Source organism: Melopsittacus undulatus, chromosome 1, assembly GCF_012275295.1.
Source record: "Melopsittacus undulatus isolate bMelUnd1 chromosome 1, bMelUnd1.mat.Z, whole genome shotgun sequence".
NCBI classification, from domain to species: Eukaryota; Metazoa; Chordata; class Aves; order Psittaciformes; family Psittaculidae; genus Melopsittacus; species Melopsittacus undulatus.
Window position 1 is genome coordinate 125407356 of NC_047527.1, and position 20872 is coordinate 125428227.

Consider the following 20872-nt stretch of genomic DNA (forward strand, 5'->3'; position numbering starts at 1 on the left):
GGAGTTCCTCTGTACAATGGGATGAGGTGTTGCTCTGAGTAAATTTTATATGAAAAATTATTCCTCTCTCTCACTTGATGACCTTCCCTTTCATGACAGCCACCTGCAGGGTTCTGTCTAACATTTCCTTTGACAAGCCAAGGTTTCCTCTTGCAAAGCCATGTTGCAGCTTTTTATAGTCTTTGTTATGAAATAGTAAATTATTTTGTAGTTTTAAAACTGTAGCAGTGATGAAAGACTGTACTTACACCTCCCTTTGTTCTCTGGACATGATGTTCCTGTATTTGATAAAGTTTCAGTAGTGTCATGAATCTTCTCATTGTAAATTATAAACAAAACCTGATCTTAATTGATTTCTGTATCATCAAGTGCATTACAGATTTTGAGCTGGGCTCTGATACACAGCAGCTTGGTAAAGAGGTTCCACATGATGCTGTAGAGGCTTGTATTGCTCATAGTAGAACTGTTACAGTTTTAAGATTTCTAGGAGTGGGAGTTTTGGGAGATAAAAGCATTTCTTGAACAAGAAATTACATTTAAAATGAAAAAAAAATACTCATCTGTTAGCCCTAAATCTGTGTTTTGGGTGAGCAGACTAATACAATTACATGAAGCTTGTTACCTACAGCAGGAAAGCTCACACTTACTAGACATGTGCTTAATAGAGCAGCTAAGCATGAAACCACTGGGCCTACTTTGGCTTGTTTTGTGGTGCTCTGATAGTCCTGATTTGGTTTTAACATTTTGAAGTCACACAGGAGGTTCTGAATGTTTCACAGATGCCAATAAACCATTAATAAGTGATGGCTAACTTGATGGCTTGGGCCTGCATTTTCATTAACAGCAGCATGGAAACCATGCAGTCCAGTGGTTTTGCAACTCATTTAGACTGTGGTGGTGACTGCTGAGTGTTAAAACGTAGACACTGGAATGGAATTTAGATTTTCTGTTTGGAACACATCAATCCCCAGGGTTAAAGAGCCAACCCACCAAAATGACTTCCTTTGCTTTGCTGTAAGGAATAAACAATAATAGTAACAACAACAGCAAAGAACTTTCGGGTTATTTGAAAGACTATCTATTAATATTTTTATATCGAGTCTCCCTCATAATCTAACTATATAACTGCTCATTAAAATATCTCACAGTGTATCCTAATAATAGTCACAATAATAAGTGATCAAAGCCAGTTCTGTATTTGAAAAAAGTTTAGATTTTTATTTCCAATAAAAGATTTGATCTCAGAGATTAATGGCGTGTTAGTATATTTATACAGTAGTTACGAAGTACACAGTTCTCATGCAGTGAGTTGTAGTACAATAAGATCATGTAATATATGAAATTTAAACATTTTTGCTGAGGTCGTGCTGTTGGCTTGCTTTACTGATAGGTAAGTTTTAATTAGATACAGTTCATGCAAGAGAGAATTTTCCTGGGAAGATACACTGTAAACTATTATCATTAACAGAATGCAAAGCCCTTTCAGCCTGCTGTGGGATAAGGCAAAGTGGTTGATGCTGAGGGCCAGGTTGTGGTTTTTCTGCAGCTGTTTCAATGGGCATGCCTGCAGTGCATGCTGCTTCAGAGGAGCCTGAGTGTTCCTGACCCTGTAGATACCTTAATTCTTAAAACTTTGACATATACAGATTAGACATAAACTGAATTGCAGGAGAACTCATGTCATCTTCTGTGATGCAGGATGTTGGAAGGGATTGAAGGACTGGCAGCTGATTTTTAGCTCCATTTTCATTGCTAGTTAGGTTTTCTGAGGAAAGCTCAGAGTTGTGCCTTTAAGCCAGCTAGTCATGTTTAGTTGGTAAAGCATGTTCTGTGTGTACAGCCAGCCCACAGTGAAGGTTGGAGTGAGTGATGGCCAACTTAGCTGACCTGCCAGCTATGTACTGGCAGCTGCCAGCTATATCTATTGCCACACTGAGATTCAGCTGTAGTCTCATTACTATATAATGGTGATTACACTATTCATCAGTCTTCAGGTAGCCAAGTATCTGAGAAAGATCACTTCCTGATGAGGGACAAAATAAGTTGAAAAAGTTGCACTGAGCTTGGAGAAAATATCTTTGCTAAGTAGTACACTGACACATGTAAATCAGGTGGCGGCTGAGGTGCACATCAGTGTCAGTGTTCCCCTTAGTTCTGATGAAATGTAAGTAAGGTGTCCAATGTTTAGAAGTGCACCATCCAACATGAACAGGATCCATGGATAGTGGCCCAGTTGTCTCCCCTCAAGGCTGTGTTAACTCCCCATCTATACCACAGGTTGTTTATGTTTAAAACTAAATTTAGTTGTGAAGTTCCTACTGGCACACCTCTTTTCTGTTAAAACTGGTGTAAACCAAACTTATATGGTTTAAACCAAACTTATATGGGAAGATATGATTTCATATTTATATATCATACTGTGCTTATAAGTTATGCTCATTGCAAACCAAGCAGTTTTGTTTTTCTAATTTTGAATGCATCTGAGTACTCAACTGAAAATAAGTACAGTCTGTTACAGTGTAGATCACATGATATTGTGCAGTTGGGATTTAGAATTAGTTTTGTAATGTCATGACTTTGTGTTACTCAAACCCTAACTCAGTATTTTAGGTTAATCATAATGATGATAAATATGTTCTAACAAATATGCTAGCAGTCACGAGATTTGTTTGAATTTATGGTTTGACATTCAGTTGGGTATACCTTTTCTTACAGTGACTACAAAGATTAAACTTGAAAATGCTCTCCATATATGCTCATTCAAAATAATAGCAGGAGGAAGAAAAGAGTTTGCTTTGAGTGGGAAAGGATAGTCACTCCTTGCGCTTGCACACTGAATCAGATAGAGACAGCTGCAGAGGGAAGATATGCATTGGAGAAACTAGATCAATTGGATTCAGTCACATCCAAATGAAATTACATCACTCAATAACCTTCCTTTCAAGTTACTGAAATCTTCCTGGCCCAAATTTCTCTTGTCAAGTTACTTAGTTTTGCCACTGATTAAAGTATCTTGAAATTGCTTCGATAACATCAAGGACCTTGTTGTGACAAGGTCTGTAAATGCAGTCTCTTTTAAGAGAAAGCTGGGTTTCATGTAGAGTATTGAGTGTATTGACTGAATTTTTTTTTTCACGGGTTCTTGGAAGCTTCTGTTCACAAAGACAGTGCAGAATGAAGGAAAATGACACTTTTATTACTGAATGAAACCTTTTCACATACGTGAAACCGTTATTTAATCTTTTGTGTAGGGTATGTCTATTCTTTAGGGCCTTTAAATAGTTTGAAAATGTGTTTTTGTTTTGAAGTGGACATAGTAGTACTTGGAGAACAGTATTCTGTAAATCAGGACCACATTTAGTCTTATTTGTTTACCTCAAGTCAACATGTTTGTGCAGTGATCAGCTCTGTGTCACTATTTATGCTCCAGTGTTCTAGTTGTTGAAATGAAGCAGAGCTTTTCTATTCAGGTGGTACTTCAGATGCTGTGCTATTTTGTCCTGCAGATAACTTTTTGGCAGGCTAATCAGTGTGATTATTAGCACATAGAAATCTGTAACCGTTCAGGGAGCATTAATATTTAAAACTTGATCAATACTGAGAATAATTGAAATAACAATGTCTGGAAGACACATTGATCACCATTGGTTTAGGGGTCTGGTTTGTTGGGGTTTATTTTCACTGCTAAAGAGTTTTGTAACTCTTATCCATTTAATGGAGCTGTGGGTACACATTAAATTCCTGGGATCAAGAGGTATATCTTTAGCAGCCTGAATTTTAAAAATGCCTATTACTTATATCACCTCCAGATGGTTTGGTATTTATTGCAGATACGGTTCCTTGCCTTCGAAAATTGGTCTCTGTCAGCGCTTCCTCTATAATTAAATACTCCTTCTTTCCTCTTTTTCATTGCCATCTTACCTTATTGCAGTTTTTCCCAAATACCTCTTTAGGCTTGACAGACTTACTTGGTGGGAGAGTCCTAATGTTTCAGAATTGGTAAGGTGTGCTGAAGCAGCTTCCTACCTTCAGACCTTTGAAGATAAACTGAGCTTACATTATGGTTGCAAATGTATTTTACTTGTGCCCACTTAACAGCCAAAACCATTGTTCTCACATTGGTACTTAACCCGATTAAAGCAAGTATTAAGACGGCTAAAAATGATCAAGGATAAAAACTACTGACATAAGCATTATGTTTATCTGGAATTTGTACTTTTCAGTAACTGATACACAAATAGAGAGGGCCTTTGGCAATTCCAGTAGAAAGTATTGAAATAATTTGTGGGGTTTATTGTGCTATAAATTCTTTTGAAAGGGAAATTTGCACATATTCGTGCACACACACACAATATTTACATAACTGAAGAAGCAGATTGCAGCCATATATGGTTAGGGAGGAGAATGAGCGAGGTTGGTGTGTTTTTTTCACTTTGTACTAAAACTTGAAGGAAAGTGCTTTCATTGTTATCTTAGTCCTGGAATGAAAGAAAGGAATGGAAAATAGGGACTCTTCTAAAGGACCAAATATGCAATTGAAAACCTTCCTGTTGAAAGCATCTAATACAGTATTACCCATAATGCTTTTTTTCTATTTGATACTTGTTCCATCTGCTGGTGAGAAGGGAAGGCTGTGCAGTTTTGCTCACTGTCCTCATTCCAGGTATTTTGTGTTCAGTAAATCTTTTTTCTGATAAGGCTGAAAATGCTAGTTCAGCTATTGCAGGCAGCCCTGGGTATAGCAATCAGTAGAAATTAGAGTGGATGTGTAGGAATGGGAGCAGTTCTTTGGATGAGGGAGGGCTGGGAAATGATATGTAGGGGTGGAAGAAAAGCAAAAACAGAGAGTAGAACAGGAGAAATGTCCTCAGTGAGGGAGGAAAATTTTTCAGTAAGTAATTCTCCAGAATTAGTAGTCAGATGAGTCTGTGGGTTACAAGCTTAAAAACTTACTGTATTTATCCATTTACATTCCTTTCTCTTTTACCAATCTGTGGCTGGTTAGAACTGTGTTTAGACACTCAGTAGTGATTCCTTAACTAAATAATACTTCAAAGATGAGAGGGGTGAAGATAATCCTGAATCATGTAAAATAAATGATGTCAAGTCAAATTTTAAAAACAGTAGAAATGGAAAAGTTGTCCAACCATTTAAAAAGTAAACTCCCTTTAAAGTCTTGGTAACTGTTATTGATGCCTGTGTTATTACAGCATTACTTGAAATGTTACAAAAAGCAGGATCTTGGTTTACTCTGTAACTACATTTCCCCTGTAAGACTTATTTATCTTATTACTTTGATTTGTGAGCTTATTATTAAAATGTAACTGTTTTCTTAGTTCAGCTACGAAGTTTTTTCACATATATATAACATTTACATAAATATAATTTTCATATAAAATAATATATAAATGCAATCATAATACGCATATACATATATGTATGTTTATATACACACAGTCATTTTGAGAAACAAATAAAAACTTGTATTAATAGTATGGATTGCTGTATTCATGTCCAAACCTTGCTTAGCCCAGCTAGGACATAGGCCATCACATTATGATGACCTCACTCCAATAGTACATTTGCAGGTTCTCATGCTATGGCTGAGAGGATAGAAGTGGCAGAAAGACCTTGAGCTTATCTCAGCTTGTTTGCTGATGCTACCCTTCATGTTTGTGCACTTCAGTGTGCCCTAGTGTCACACTCACCACTGAGGTGATGAGAACAAAACCAGTTGCACTTGCTAAGGGAAGGTGATTGTAATAAGATTACTATTAAAAGTATTTCTATTTTGCAGCTCAGCTTTTCCTCTGTTTTCTTTAAAAGTTCAGTATTGGAGTGTAGAGTTACAGTTCAGGACACCAGAATTAAAATTCTAATTTTGCCCTAACTAAGAGATGAAGTGGGGATTTACATATCATACATATCATTCCTTGCTGTCCCTCTAATTCTTAGTCTCAAAATCCCTAAATTCAAAATGAGTTTGCAATGTACGTGTGGCAACACCGCAGCTGCTGTTGATCAAATTGTTACTGGTTTCATATTATTGAAGTGTGACAGCAGTTTAGCATTATTTTTTATTTACAATTCTACTTTAATAGGTTTGAAAGAAGAAAACGAAACAAATGCACTGGGGACTTTATATAGGTATTTCCTCAAAAACCGACATGTTATGCCAGCAGCGCTTAAAAACAACGTGAATTATTTTTCTACTTAAAATCTCACAGTGGTATCTGTTACATTAATTTGCTGTGTTGCAAATAGGTTTAGAGTTGAAATGGAGAGAATCAGCACTTTCAAATCATATCAACTTTAAAAAATAATGTTCTTGAAAAGTATGTCTGGGAGTGTTGAGGCAGGAAATACAAGTAGGAAAAAAACCTGTGAAAGCTTTTGAATTATTACATCAAAGACATTGTTTCAGAAGTGCCTAAAGATTTCTATGTACTGAATTATTACATTGCATTATGAAAGAAACTCTCTCTTAATGCTTCCTAAATCCGAAGACTCACTTGCTTTCAAATGCTATTCTATAAAACAAGCACACATGTTGTTTGTGCTTGCCATGTAGTCAGTACCATAGCTGCATTTGTGTGGGATTCAAATCTGAGGAAAATGCTAGCTTCACAGTCAAGTTTGCTTGTCATAAATTGTTACCTTTATGATTAAACAAGAAAAAATTATCTTCTCTGTCTTATGGTGGACTGCTTTTGTTCTTCGAGCTATATTGAGAATAAGTTAAAAGGATGCTGTACTTAATTAAGTTTAATGATTTGGCACTTAGAGACTCCTGGAAGTTTGGTATATCTTAAGCTGTTTGTGTCTGAGCTTGAATTTAGTGTGATGTTAAAATGTTTCATAAGACAGAGCAGAGTTGCTATGATCTTTCAATGTTAATATGTTTTTCTTATCACTTTACTGTGTAGATATCCTTCATGAGACACAACTCTGCCACAACTCATCCTCGGAGGCAATCGTGGAAACCTTTTATAATATGATTTTTAAATGTGGATAAAGCTCTCGATAGAGTACCTAAAGTAAAGGAGAACAGCTACCTTGTCGCTACTATAAGCTCATGACAAAAAGTTGAGTTTGCTTGTCAGGCTTGGATAGAATGTAATTGATTGGTTTGTTGTTTGGACTGACAAGGTAGTTAATTTGCCTGCAATTTTTTGCACTAATCAGGAACATTTCGTATGTGCATTGTTGAAAAATCCCAGATAAATGTCTTGTCAGAATTGTCCTATTAAAGTAATGTCTTTTTCCCCTGTGCTTCGTTGGCAAATGATGTTATACAATGCTTGGATTCACTGAAGAGTGACAGAAGCCTGTGGGACTTAAGTATTGTGCATTCCTCTATGGTGATACCGAACGAAATAAGCAATGGTTTACCATCCACCTGCCACTCTTCTTATATGTGGTTTAATAAGAACATTTCTATATAGAACATCATGTTGTACATAGACCTTGCTGTAAAAAAGATTGTTTCCTAAAAAAAAAAAAAATCTGTTCAGTCATAATGAGACCTGTAAAACACTTGAGACTTAAACTCTTCTGAAGGAATAGATTTGCCACAGAAAAATTGATTTTGTGCTTATTAGTATGAACTAATTGTTTCTGACTTCAGACACTCAAGTGATTAGAACTCTACTTATATTGCTTTCTAAAAAATTTTAAGAAAAGGAAAAATTGAGTACATACAGACATTTGTTTTATTTGGCTTACTTCTCTGGCAGTGTTCGGGACAAGCTTATCTCCTCACAATTCAAATATGAAATTGTTACGTAAGTTGGGGAAGGAATGGAGAACTGATCACACAGCGTGACAGCTGAGATCCTCGTCTTCGTCCATATATATCCTGGTAGATGCAGACATAGTATTTTGATCTACAAATGGTACTGATCCCGTTCTTAAATCTACAGTAGCAGTGTGTTGACATCTTCATCGTTTTCATCTTGAACTTGCTCGGAAAAAATTCTGCTCAAATGCAATCACACTTGTGACTTTATGACATAATCTTTGAATTTCTTGAGATATGGTGGTTTTTGTCATCTATCAAGGCACATTTCCATTTGCAAATATTTTTTAAACTTAATTAAATGCTGTAATAAGTGATAGGAGAAATATACAAATTTGTGTATACTTATCTACAAGTCATATCTTACCAGGGCATTTCATGTTTGGATATTATATTAAATAAAATTAACCTGATGTCTTAACACGTCGTTTTGTTTTAAAAAGGGGGTGGGATGATATTAGAGTAAGATTTTCATCTGATCAGAAACGCCATTGTGTATTGGCAAGGCACACAAAGACACCTTAAAATCAAACAAATTTGCACAAGGAAATAGACATTAATGCTGGAATTTGATCTTTCAGAATCCAGTAATCTGTTTTCAGAAGAAAAGACCAAGTTTAGTGGCCACTTGTGCAAATACTTGAAGTAAAAAGTTACGTCCAAATGCTGTGGTAATGAGATAAAAAAAAAAACAAACAAAAAAAACGAGTTTGCTGTGCTGAGTTTAGGGGGAAAAAGAAAGAACAAAGAGAAGAAAAGCTACATTCACTGTGACTTATGATCAGTTATTAAACTAACACAGTCAAGGTACTGTGAGTGGGAGAGAATGATAAATGTAGCATATCTTGGCTTTAGTAAGACTTAGAATACTTCTGTGTGTGACATTCTACTAAATAAGCTAGAGAAATATTCTGTTAATTAAGCTGCAGTGAAATATGTAGCTGATTAGACAAGTACGCTAGTTGCTATGGACTCGCTGTCAGATGATGTTCCACACACTGAGTTTCACTCAGGACTCTCCTGAGTATTATTATGTTTTTGTTAATTTTTGCTTTAGTATATTAGGTGCTGGAATAAAGTGTTTTGTTACATTTGCAGGTCATGGCAATATGGTGTGAGGGACAAGTTTTAGAATTAAAAGTAATATTTTAAGAAAGCATCCAGAAAAAGCATGCAAGGCAGTAAAGAAAAAGACAAATCACTGTTTATTGCATTGTTATGATACCAAGAATAGCTAGTTAGATGATACATCTTCAAAAAAGAAAGTATGGGGGGTCTGGATCACTAACTGAGTGTGAAGCAATTTGGTTATATGTAGAAAGAGAAGTGTTACATTTAACACATGAAAGTACTCCTCCTGAATGTTTGACGATTGGTGTATCACCCTTGGAAAAGCCTCAGCTAGCATATTCTGTCCATTTTGGCAAGAAATATGTAAAGACAGTCCAAAGCAAATCGAATTGAATGATATGAAGACTATAGGAGACATAAATGAATGGAAAAGCTTTAAATAGTTGGATTTCTATAATTTAGAAAAGACTGAGGAATCTTTCTTCAAACAGCCTAAATTAATACAAAAGTGATGAAAAGTTGCTGCAAAAAAAGGCAAAAGAGTTGTTCTTCATATCTGGTCAGGCCAAATTGTAGCAGGATAATTTGGGTTAGACTTTTGGGCTTTTTTTCCTCTTATTGTTAGAAAGCTTTTTCTAACAATAAGAAAAATTGCAATAGAGAACTTTGTTAGGGAAATTGAGAGATCTCTGCTGTTGGAGGGTTTTAAGTACAGACTAATTTGTGTTTAAAAACTGTTGTCTTATTGATGCTCCCTGGGCATTCTTGGTAAACTAAGCCGACTTCCTGCTGTGTTTCATATTTTTGGTCCCCAGTACAGCTTTTGTGTATTTTTTTGTGTATTTTTTATTACTATTATTTTTTTATTTTTATTTTGTTTCTTTGGCACATTTCTTTTTACATTAGGCATTAGTTTAATTTTCATTATCTCTCTTAGTCTCATTCATGTGAATCCTTCTGTTACTTTTCTCTCTTTTTCTGGACAGCTGGGTGTTAACACTTGATATTTCACCTTTTGAAGGAAATCTGATGGCAGTATTCAGAGCTATAATGGGCTTCTGTACTAGTTCACAAACAATACACCATTTGGTGTAGTTACCAGTCTGAATACCTGAGAATGGCACATTAGATGTAATCATCAATTATGACTTTAATGTACTTCAGAATAACTAGTGCAGCATTTGCTAATAGCTGTCTTAAATTTTATACTCTTCAGTTTGTCAAGGGGGCTGTCCTGGTTCCTTCAGAATTTCCTGTATTTTGCAAGAAAGAAAATACTTTGAATTGGGGGTAGAGAAGGGCCTGTAATTTGTGTAGCATTATCTTAATACATGCCTTGGAGACATTGTCTTCACAGAAATACTTAATTTAAACTTAAAAATACTGCAAATAGAAGCTCTACTTAGAGGCTGTATGATATTAACAAAAACAAAGGCATCTGATACAGTGTTTTCATCAATGTATTGCCCTTGTATATGTGGGCCCTTAATGCATTTTATAAAATAATTTATCAAAGCAATAGTTTTGGCATACTACGAGGAGAGGGAGAAAAGTGAACACTTCTTGTGAAAGGAAGCTGTTCACAAGCAGGTTAGTAAATAAAGTTTCTTTGTCTTATAATTCATTGTGTACATGCAACCTCAGTTTCATGAAACAGAAGACTTGTGGACCAGTCAGAAAAATACAGGCTACATAGGAATGTCACATAATGATATTGTGTGATTATTCCTTACCCATAGATTCTTCAGATTCTTCCTTACCCGTAGATCGTCAGTGTTAGGTTTTGTGGGGTTTTTTATTTGGGGGGTTGGTGGTTTGTTTTAGTATTACAAAACATAAATTAAATAAAGTAGGAGAGGTGGCAGTTTCAGATGGGGGTTCAGCAGAATAAATTTAGCTCCACAAATGTCTACCAGATTAATGCTTATTTTCTTTTGTGATATAATTGGTTGGCACTAATTGTGAGTTCTGTTGAAGTGTTTGGGTTACATGATGATTAGCATCTGGAGGGGTGCAGAGTAGAAGCATAAAATGTTGGTTTTCCTTTTGAATTTATAGGTAGAATGTTTTGTTTACTGTTTTGCTTTAAAGTAGAACTTTCTAAAGTCAAAGCTGTAGAAATTAATGCTATTATATACTATAACTAGTGCTAAATACAGGATTAAAAAAGCAAATTACTTTATGTAGCAGATGCTGAAAAGTGTAGTGCAGATCCTCTGAGTGAAGGGTTTTCCACAGAATTATTGTATATTAAAGAGAAAAAATAGTCATTTTAGTAATACCCTTGAGTTTGAACAAAAACTTGAGTTATAGTTTCTCACCTTCAAAATTGTATAGGTACTTCATTTAACTACTGGTAACTGAAGATAAGTAAGCTCATCCTGCTCTGTCAGGCCGTGTTTCTATCTTGCCCGTAACTTTTCTTTGTCAGTAGTAGGTAGACATAAAAAACAGAATGTAAAACTCATCCTGCAACTGGTATATGCACTCACCTTTCAGCAATAGCCATGCCCCCTGTCTTCCAGCCATTACCGAAGATAGTAGTCTACTGTCTCATCTAATGCAAGTCAGGGACTTCCTTTGGTATGCTTGCATTGCACCTGGCATAATAGAAATTTGGATGTGTAATACCATAAGCATTAATTTGTGTAATACCATAAGCATTATCTTACCCAGAGAGTATTTCATTTACTTCAGTCAAAATTATTAAAATACTAGAATCCAGAAAGACCTAGGTTGGGCAGAGCCTCTGGAGGACATCTGTTCCACTCAAAGCAGGACTAATGCAAGGTTAGATCTAACTCTGAAATCAGATGAAGTTCCTCAGAGTTATATGCTGTTGGATTCTGAGCATCTTAGGTGACAGAGAGCCTTTCAGGATAACCAGTACCTGTGTGTGAAGAGGCTGTATAATGGGGCTACATCCTAGTTTATGTTCAATATTGTGTGCATGTGCAGCCACATAAGAATTTTAGTGCTGGAATCAAGCTCCTGATAGTGAAGTCACTTAAAGCTTGGCTGACCTATTTGAGGACACTTCTAAATTATCCTGGTGCCAATATTTTTTTCCAATGGTTCTGTAGAACAGAAGCTGCAAAATGACTTGCAGGCAGTGGCAAACATGTAGAAATCAGGAAGAAGAAGACCATCTTTTTCCATTTTTTACTTATATTTTTGTCTTTTGACAACATTCTGCCTAGAGTTCGTAATGATCTAGACCTTATTTTAAAATAGTGTAAATACAACACTGCATCACTTCTGTTTTTTCTTAGCCTGTGACATATCACAGCAAATTGAAGGGTATTTCTGTTGGAATTCATGGGGCTGAATTGAAGAGTTTCAATGTAGAATGGCAGGATAAGATACAAAGACGTATCCTCACTTATCTTCCCTTTTTTTTAAAGAAATGGCTGAAGAGAAAGCTGAAAAGAAGAATGGTTTCCACATATTCCATAATGAAAAAGTACTATTGTTTTGGGCTTTTCCCTCACTAAGTAGAAGTACATTTTTGGATAGCATTTATAACAATGCATATAAAAATATACAATACAAAAAATACAATACAATACAAAATATACAATATAAAATTGTACAGTTATTTTACCATTAGATCTTTAACTAATTCTATTCTTTAAATAAGGGCACAGGAAAGTGCCTTCTTTGATATTAAATGTAGGAGTTGCTGATATAACTCATCCCACAGTATTAATTCCTGTCAGCCAGAATTTGTTACCTATGTGGTCTGATTGCAGTTAAGGTATCACAGGACCACTCTTCATCTGCCTCAGTTCAAAGTCAGTCATCTTGGTTCTATGGTTTGAATTCTCTTTAGCTACATCAGCTTACTCTGGTTTGGGGGAGTGCTTAAATGCTTCTTTCCATTGGTTCTATCATACGGCCACTAACAAGAAGTAAAATGTTGACAGTGCCTTAAACTGTTGTAACTGATTTTAGGTTGTTCATCTGAACCCAAGAATGTACTGCAATTTAAAATTTACCAAGTGCATGTCTCCAGCTGTTTGTACATTCAGAGTGGCAATTGCCACAGAGTGGCACTGAGGGATTAAAGAGGTGAGAGATCACTACCTGAGGAGAAACATCTCTTAGGTATTAAGGGCCTTAGTCAGAAATCGGGTCTAAAACAAGTCAACAAGGAAAGTTGCATGTCAATTGTTAAATCCACATAGGTGCTGGAATAGCCATGGTGTTGCATCCCCCCAGGTAATGAGTGAGTGAATGAACACCCATCCTGCTGCAGCTCTGAGAGTTTAAAAATTCTGGATGAGATTACTTCTAATTTTATTCTAAGTTTGCCAGCGTAAGCCTTACATGACAAGTTTTCTAATTTTAATGGTGATGATGTCAATATGTATAGAAGTTTTATATCTTTTCTTCCATTAAAATAAATCTTTCTAAGCTGATATGATGAATAGGGAGTGGTACATATATTTTGTATTTTGTTCAACATGGTACCTTTTGGCATGACACTGCAGACAATGTGCAGTGATGTGTACGTAAGTGAGAGATTTTCTGTAGTCTCTGAAGCATATTTGGAAAGTTTATTTAAAGATTAGCTTATTAATGTTGTGTTTCAGGGACATGTAGGTAATTACTTTTACAGCTATAGATGGGTGATGCTGTCTTGTGAATGCAAAATAGGTTTCTTCACTCGGGCTGAATCAGCTCTTTGTGGTTTTCAGTGGTATTAACCAGTGACTTACAAATGTACCAGTGATGGGCAGGTTTTGCATTCGCTGTTCTTCTGCAAAAGCACAGGTCTTTCTCCCCAGTGCTCTCAGGAATACTTCTGCAGGCCAACTGATAAGACTCCCTCCTGTGCAGGTAGATGCAATGTAATGAAATTGGATGTGTGTGCTGGGCTTTGTAAATAAAATGAGATTGACCCTAGCCATTATCTCATTTATCTCATTTACATTGTAAAATCGGTATCTACACTATTGATTAGCGTATAATTAGTTAATTATGAAGAGGAAGATGCAGAGTTATGTAGGGCTTGAGCACAGCCAGCTGTACTGCTAAAAAACTAATAAAAACAATCCAAGGGCATGAGCAGATGGAGATCACTTTATTACAGAACAAAGCAGACAGATTTCAGGTATGGAAATGCCTAATCGAGCTTTCTTGCTGTGAAGATGTAGCTGACCTGCATTCTATACTTTCAGAAGTGAAAAATGTTTTCTTTTATTATTTGTTAATTTATTAGCCTAACTCCTTCAGAATTCACCTTTCTTCTTCACACCCCATTTTATCAGTGTAGAGTGGACATATATCCATCCTCATTAATTGCTGAAATAAGGAACACAGTGATTTCAATTTTGCTGCATAAAGTAATTTCAGGCTTGTTAAAACATTGATAGTAAGCAATTACCTGTCAGTTAGAGGTAATTTAGGAGGTTAGGTTGGCTTGTCTTTGTATGGAGCTCTGCTTTTATTCTCACAAAGTTTTCAGGACAACAGCTACCCAGGCCAGTGAGAGTGGCTGTGCATTCAGTTTCATTTGTAAATCATATACTTAACCACAAAAAAAGTTATCCACAAATAATAGCATTACAAAATATTTGCTAGTTTAAGGGCTGTTTTTAAGGTGTGACCTTGAATATAGAAAGGTAAAATTTTTAACTGAATGTTTAAAATGGAGGAAGTGCTTTCTTTCCCTTCCCCTCCTCCCATCCCCGTACTTTAACTTGTACTGTTAAGCCATCTTCAGGATGGAAGTGGATGATATTCGTAAATGATAATGCTGTATGGCTCCTTTACTTGGAGAGTTATTGTATGGTGATTGACCTGTGAGTGCAGGCACTGAAATGCTGTGAGACTGTCAGCATGACACCTCCTGTGACCCAACAATTTCATTCTCTAATTAAGTTGAAAGTTATCCTTATTTTGTGTCGCTTTCTTATTTTGTGAATCTGGCAGTGGATTTTCTATCATTTTGTGTTGCTAGACAAAAGAACACAAGTGACAGTATATACTTGAGAGCTTAACCTTGTTTTACTTAGTGCCATTTTAACCTAGGTTTAAGATTTTCTTTCAGAGGTAGGAATTAAGAATGCCAGTTCTGTCTTCTGTACTGTGATGTGTGTAAGCTTCCCATTTTGTCCTAAGTCAGTGTCAGCAAACAAGAGTTGCCAGACAGCTAGGGCATCATCTTTAACCAAGGTACATTGTGTATTCATCCATTTTCCCAGCATCGTGCTCTAGGAAGTTCAGAATCAGCTCATTTGCATTCCACAATACAGAATTTGTATTCCAATAAAAAGCAGTACAAAGGAAGTGTTTAAAGAGTTTCATTTTTATCACCATGCAACTTTTTATATTTTGATACATGAAAATATGCTTTTGGTATTTGCATTTTCTCAGCTGTGCAGATGCAGATAAAGGCAATTAGAATCTGGAAACTTTCATAGAGATATTTTTAACACACTCCAGGAAAATGCAATTTTGCTTCGGCCAAACTAAGCAGCTTTGAAGTGATAAAAATTAATGACAATAAATATTAAAACCATTCAGCTTTAGAATGGCGCCTCCAGATCTGTATTTAATTTCGTACTGTTCTGGTTGTTTCAACCCAGCCTTGCTAACTCCCTCAGAATACTTCTGAAATCTGGCTGAAGGTGCAGCCAGGAAATAACCGCATTCTAAATGCCAAATGGAAAAGATGTAAGAAGAGATGGCAAAGTGTAATTTTAAAGGGGAAATATTTTCTTTTGAATGTATAAACACTTGTATTTATAGACAATCACTTCAGAAAAAAAATCTAAATCAGTACTGTTTAAAGCCAGATGTAGATTTTAGGATTAAGCTCTGAAAGCGTATTAAATTGGTCAGAAATAGCGTGATGCTTTATTTTGTGCTACTTAGAGGACCCCAAACAGTTTACAGGAAGGGAATTCTGATAACCACTGCTCAAATGCAAGCACTTAAGTGAATAAGATTCTAGATACTGAAGTGTAGGTTAGTAAAAATATATTCCTTTACAGATGACAACATGGAAGCTCAAAGGAGGCTTTATCTTTTGCTGAAGGTCACATTTGCTGTTGGGATGTAGGAGTGTAACCTACCTCCTCTCCCACTCTCAACCTTTTTGTTATTTTAATATGCCTTTCACAAGAAATAAAGCTGTATATATTCCTGATTGTAAGTAATATATTTGTACATTAGAACTCTTCTGTCTTTAACAGAGAATTATTTCCTCTTTTTAAGTGTTTTCTTTGTCCTGGAATTAGATTAAGTTATTACCAAACAATCCTAAGGATATAACTTGTAATATGGTATATCCAATTTTTAAAAATTACCCAAACCATGTCAATCCAGTGTTCCATAGTCTGGATAGGCAGATTATTGTTTTTAATTTCTACTTAGTGGAAGACAGTACATGTCATACCCTTACCAGTGGTCCCATCTTACATATAACTGCTAAAACTAGAAGGCTTCCACGGCAAGCCCAGCCTTGACAGCAAGGACCAAAGTATTTACTTAGTTTAAACAGTCATAATCAGGAAACAGATGCTTCTTTTTATTTGGAGACTAGTACTTGGAGAAGAGTCACATGAACATTTTCTTCTGTTAATACAGCAGCATGTTCTCTTAGTTGAATCTTCTGTGATGCACTGTGTGTTCTGTTGATAAATTATATCCCTCTGGTTTTGATCTGCTGATGCCTGCGCCATGCTGTTTGCAATTTTGGCAGATTTTTTTTTGTTTTGCAGATATGGTCGAGGAGAAGATGAGTGGCCAGGGAAGCAGAGAAATAAAGTGTAGGGGATTTCTTAGAAAATTTCATTTTTAAACATTTACTGTATTTTCTGTTCTTTTGATCTTTTTGTATTGGCTTTAATTCAAAGTTTAAGGGCATTTAATGAAGAGAATATTGCGAAGTAAAATTGAAAAAATCTTTCTTTTTCATGCAAAAGAATACAGGGGGATATGCAAATAAAATGAGGTTCAGTAGTATATATGAAACTATTATCTGCTTTTAAAAGTCTCGTTCTTATTTTGAGCAATCATTAGACTGATTTAAAAAGCCTTTCATTAAGTACTTGTTAAACTGTAGCATTTCTTCAATGCTGGTACCTTAAGAATAGGTGAACAATAGCTATGCTGCATGTTTTCAGCATAGCACAAAACACTAATGAAAGTTTTATTAAAAAGGACATAAAATTGTTGTATGTGCATAATGCAGTTTTATAAGTGAAAGATCACAGTGAAATTCTTTCAAATTAATGCTCCTTTCCAGAAAATTCAAAGTGAATCAGAAAATATTTTGTGCATCTATTTCTCAACCACATAGTCCTGGTGTAAGGAAATATAATTCGTAGCTATAAATAATACTGGAGTTACTGAATATGTGAGCAAACATGTCACAGAGCTTTCCTTGAAAAAGTAGATGTGTGAAATAGCGTCTTAAAACTATGAAGAATCAATGTTGTCACTGTCTGAAAAAATCACAGATTTCTGAATGTATGTGGTAATGAATGACATTGAAGTATCTAAAAAAAAACTGAGCTGGTTATATGTGTTTTCTTTAATTTGCAAGTCTCTGAAGTAATGTCATCTGTATAAAAGGATGACAAAGGTGATGTATGAGCGTCTGCATCAAAATATTCCAAATTAGGCAGAACCTACTTGAATTGATTGTGTTTGAAAATACCCCTTAGAGAAAATGGATTTTCTGTATCATGATAATGGATCAGGAAATCTTGTTCTGAGAACTGCATGGAAGCTCAATCTAAAATAGTGTAGAAGTACCATTTATATATAAATATATATTTTGGTTTTCTGTTGCAGGTGTGATGAATGCAGGCTTTGCTACCACTTTGGTTGTCTAGACCCTCCCTTGAAAAAGTCTCCTAAACAAACTGGCTATGGGTGGATTTGTCAGGAATGTGACTCTACATCCTCCAAAGTAAGTTAATTCATCCTGTGAAATAGTTGAAGTATTCTGGTTTTAGCAGTCTTACTCAGCATCTGAAGTTTTTGTTGAAATGCAATGCATAGGGCTGCTCTGAAAACCAGTAGGTCATGAAGTAATGATTTCAGATTCTCTGTAAAACAGGTAAAAACCAGAATGTATGGAAAATGGAAATATTCTTAACCAATAAAGAGAATTTTACTATCCCAGTTAAATGCTTCCTTGTCATATTGTGTTCTCCCTGACAAAGGAGTGAGCATGGACACTGTATCGGGATTGGTAACATTATTAACAATTGAAAGTATTTCAGGAGTAGCACAGAATGCAAACCTCTAAGGGCAGATAGAGAATGCATGTTTTTTGGAATGAAGATTATTTGAATTACTAAAGCTGTTTTTTTTGCTGGAAAATCGTATAAAGGTTGTTAATACTTTATATTGATTGGTATGCCTTGGTCAAATACAGCATTGTAAAATTAGAACTAAATTTTTGACATGGATTAACTCTCTTTAGTAATATTGATTAGTGTGCTTCTGTAGTATTTTCAAAAAATAAAGATTTTGATTCTTTGTCTGTCTGTACAGATCTTCTTTAGTACTGGTTTTCTTTTCTATCACAACCATAACCTCTGAAGAGATACTTTACAAATGATTTTCAAAATTGGATTTATAAATGCATCTAATACCTCAGTGTTAAAGTAGCAAAGCATTTGGAAAGCCTGTAAAATTTTACAGGCTTTTCTGCCACTTTCTTTGTATTTTGCAGGGTTTTTTAATGAGTAAGGAAGTATTTGGATACACAGGGATGCAGTTGTGCAGAGAGGTTGTTATAAGTTACCTGTTAGCATACTTGGATGCTTGAACCCTTTCATGATGTTACCTTTAAGACTGGAACATAAAAAATGTTCAGAGAAACTTATAAATTTTTGGCTTGCTAGTGTCCCTTTGCAACTGGAAAAATATGGTATTCTGTTTCACCCCTGGGAGTTAATCAAATCATTCGTCTGTAAGGAGATATGAAGACAGACATCGGAAATTAGCTGTCCACTGCAGTTTGGACATCAAGCAATCTTTCTTGAATACCACTTACATGCAACGGACATTCCAAGAGTGAATTAAAATTGTTATTGAATTTCTGTCACCTGCTTAAGCTAAAAGGGGTTCTTGATAAGGTTAGTTAAAATCTTCCATCTCCTGTTCTTGGCTTCTCAGTAAATAAAAAACCTGGGATTTGTAATTTCTAAATGTGTTTTCCAAGAGATTAGCATGCTGTGTACCATACATGATTTAAAAAATTCTCTATCCTTGTTAAGCATGATTACTTTATCATCAATTAGGTAAGATTGACTTCACTTAGTGCAGGGTGTATACCAGTTTTAAGATGCATGTTGAAAAATACAATGTTCTAAAGAGTAAACAAAGTTTACTTGAAGGATTTATTTTATTTATCGTAAGGACTTTTAATGAGTAAATCTAAATAAAGTCCTCTGCACTTCGAAGCACAGACACTTTGCACTGTATTTGAGTGACTGTGTAATGAATATGAAAGATATTGAAAAATTGTCTTAGGGGGACTCCTTGTGGTTTTGTTCAGTCACTTTCCCGTAGCTCTTCACAGAGCTGTGCAGAGATATTTCACCGAAAAAGATATATTGTTCTCTGGGGGTGGGGGGGGGTTAAGTCCTTTTTTTGTACCTTGTTTTTGGTTTATTCTGTACTGTGTAACAAACAATATGGTGTTGAGTTAAACTGCTTGCAGCCTCAATGTGAGTGTATTTTTAAAAGGATTAGGGCTTTTTTTACATACTTACTTTTTGAATGTAGTATTCTCTATGGCTTTAGGATTGTTTATTATATATCCACGCTTTTGCACAGCTTTTCACAGCCAGGAGGAGCTGATATGGGAAGGCTTTTTTTTACCCTTCACTAGAGGGGGTGGTCTCTCAAGTGTACACTCAGAGTTCAGAAGAAGAAAACCGTAGAGAAAGGTGTGTTGTTTGCTGCACTCTGCCTGACCTGTGGATGAATTGCAAGCCTGAGCTACCAGCAATTTCAATCTCTCAGTCACTCACTAAATCCAATTTTTGGTGTGTCACAATGAAGTTTCTGGTATGGATTATAACAGCAAAATGGGATTGAATTTCCAGCTTTGGCCAAGAAAACTATTGTTTAGTTTTCATTCTTTCTCCTTTTATTTGATCCAATTTAAATCACTGTTACAGTATACATTTTAAAATTCTGCAACAAAATTTTCTGTAGCAGTATTGGGCCTTGAAAACAGTTTGTAGGTAAATTGCACTTTCTCAGTGACATGAGAGGTTATAGTGTGTAGCATACAATGGTTCAGTTAGTATTTGTTTCTAATTATGAATTTCAATTTTAGATGTTCAGGAAAAGTTGCATACTGCTCACAATGAATAATGCGATTTTATTTTCAGATTTTGCTAAGCACTTGCAGGTGTCAGCAGTACAAAGGATGTAATTTAGCAGATATAAACATATGCTTTAAATTGTATCTATCACAGATGTTGGACGTGGTCCATCCATTTTGCTCATACTAGTCACAGAACTCTCCAGAAATTGTGTCAGTTTTTTCACCAGTGTAACATATTCCCATATTACCCTGCCTGTCAAATAAGAAACAGACAGTGACTTTGCTGTAGGGCATGAGGGCAACTGCTTCTCTGTGGGTAATACTAGCTGTCACTTTTATGGAATGGGTGATGCTCACTACTAAGGTCTGACAAGCTCCTTCATCTCAAAAACATTGTAGATTTTGTTACATCACATGAAAGCTGAAGTAAACCTATAAGCTCTCCATTTCTATAACATTATCTATCTACCATGTGAAAGGATTATGGTGCACTTTCAGGGTTGCCAAGCAGCACTCTAAATCATAAATTTCCTCATAGTTTGAAATAGTGATACTCAGAATGAATGTAGAACCTTTTTTAGTTGGATTTACTAAAAATAAAATGAAATATGAACCAAATTATTTGACATTAGGATGTGGTAATATTCACTGTGAACAAATGTGGCCTGACCATTTGTTCATTATGTTCAATAAGGGCC

General features: G+C 35.5%; 1 protein-coding gene across 5 annotated transcripts in view; it reads left to right on the forward strand.

The window, feature by feature from the left end:
• The window catches only part of PHF14 (PHD finger protein 14), a 165846-nt gene that overhangs the window by 88370 nt on the left and 56604 nt on the right, over positions 1 to 20872 (forward strand). For 4 of the 5 annotated variants that reach the window (XM_031052446.2, XM_031052444.2, XM_031052445.2 and 1 more), the window contains exon 17: positions 17678 to 17795. In XM_031052446.2, the coding sequence (XP_030908306.2) occupies positions 17678 to 17795 (118 nt within the window). Of the gene's footprint in view, positions 1 to 6926; positions 8217 to 17677; positions 17796 to 20872 lie in introns of those variants that run through there. The other variant, XM_031052448.2, reaches the window with a different exon arrangement.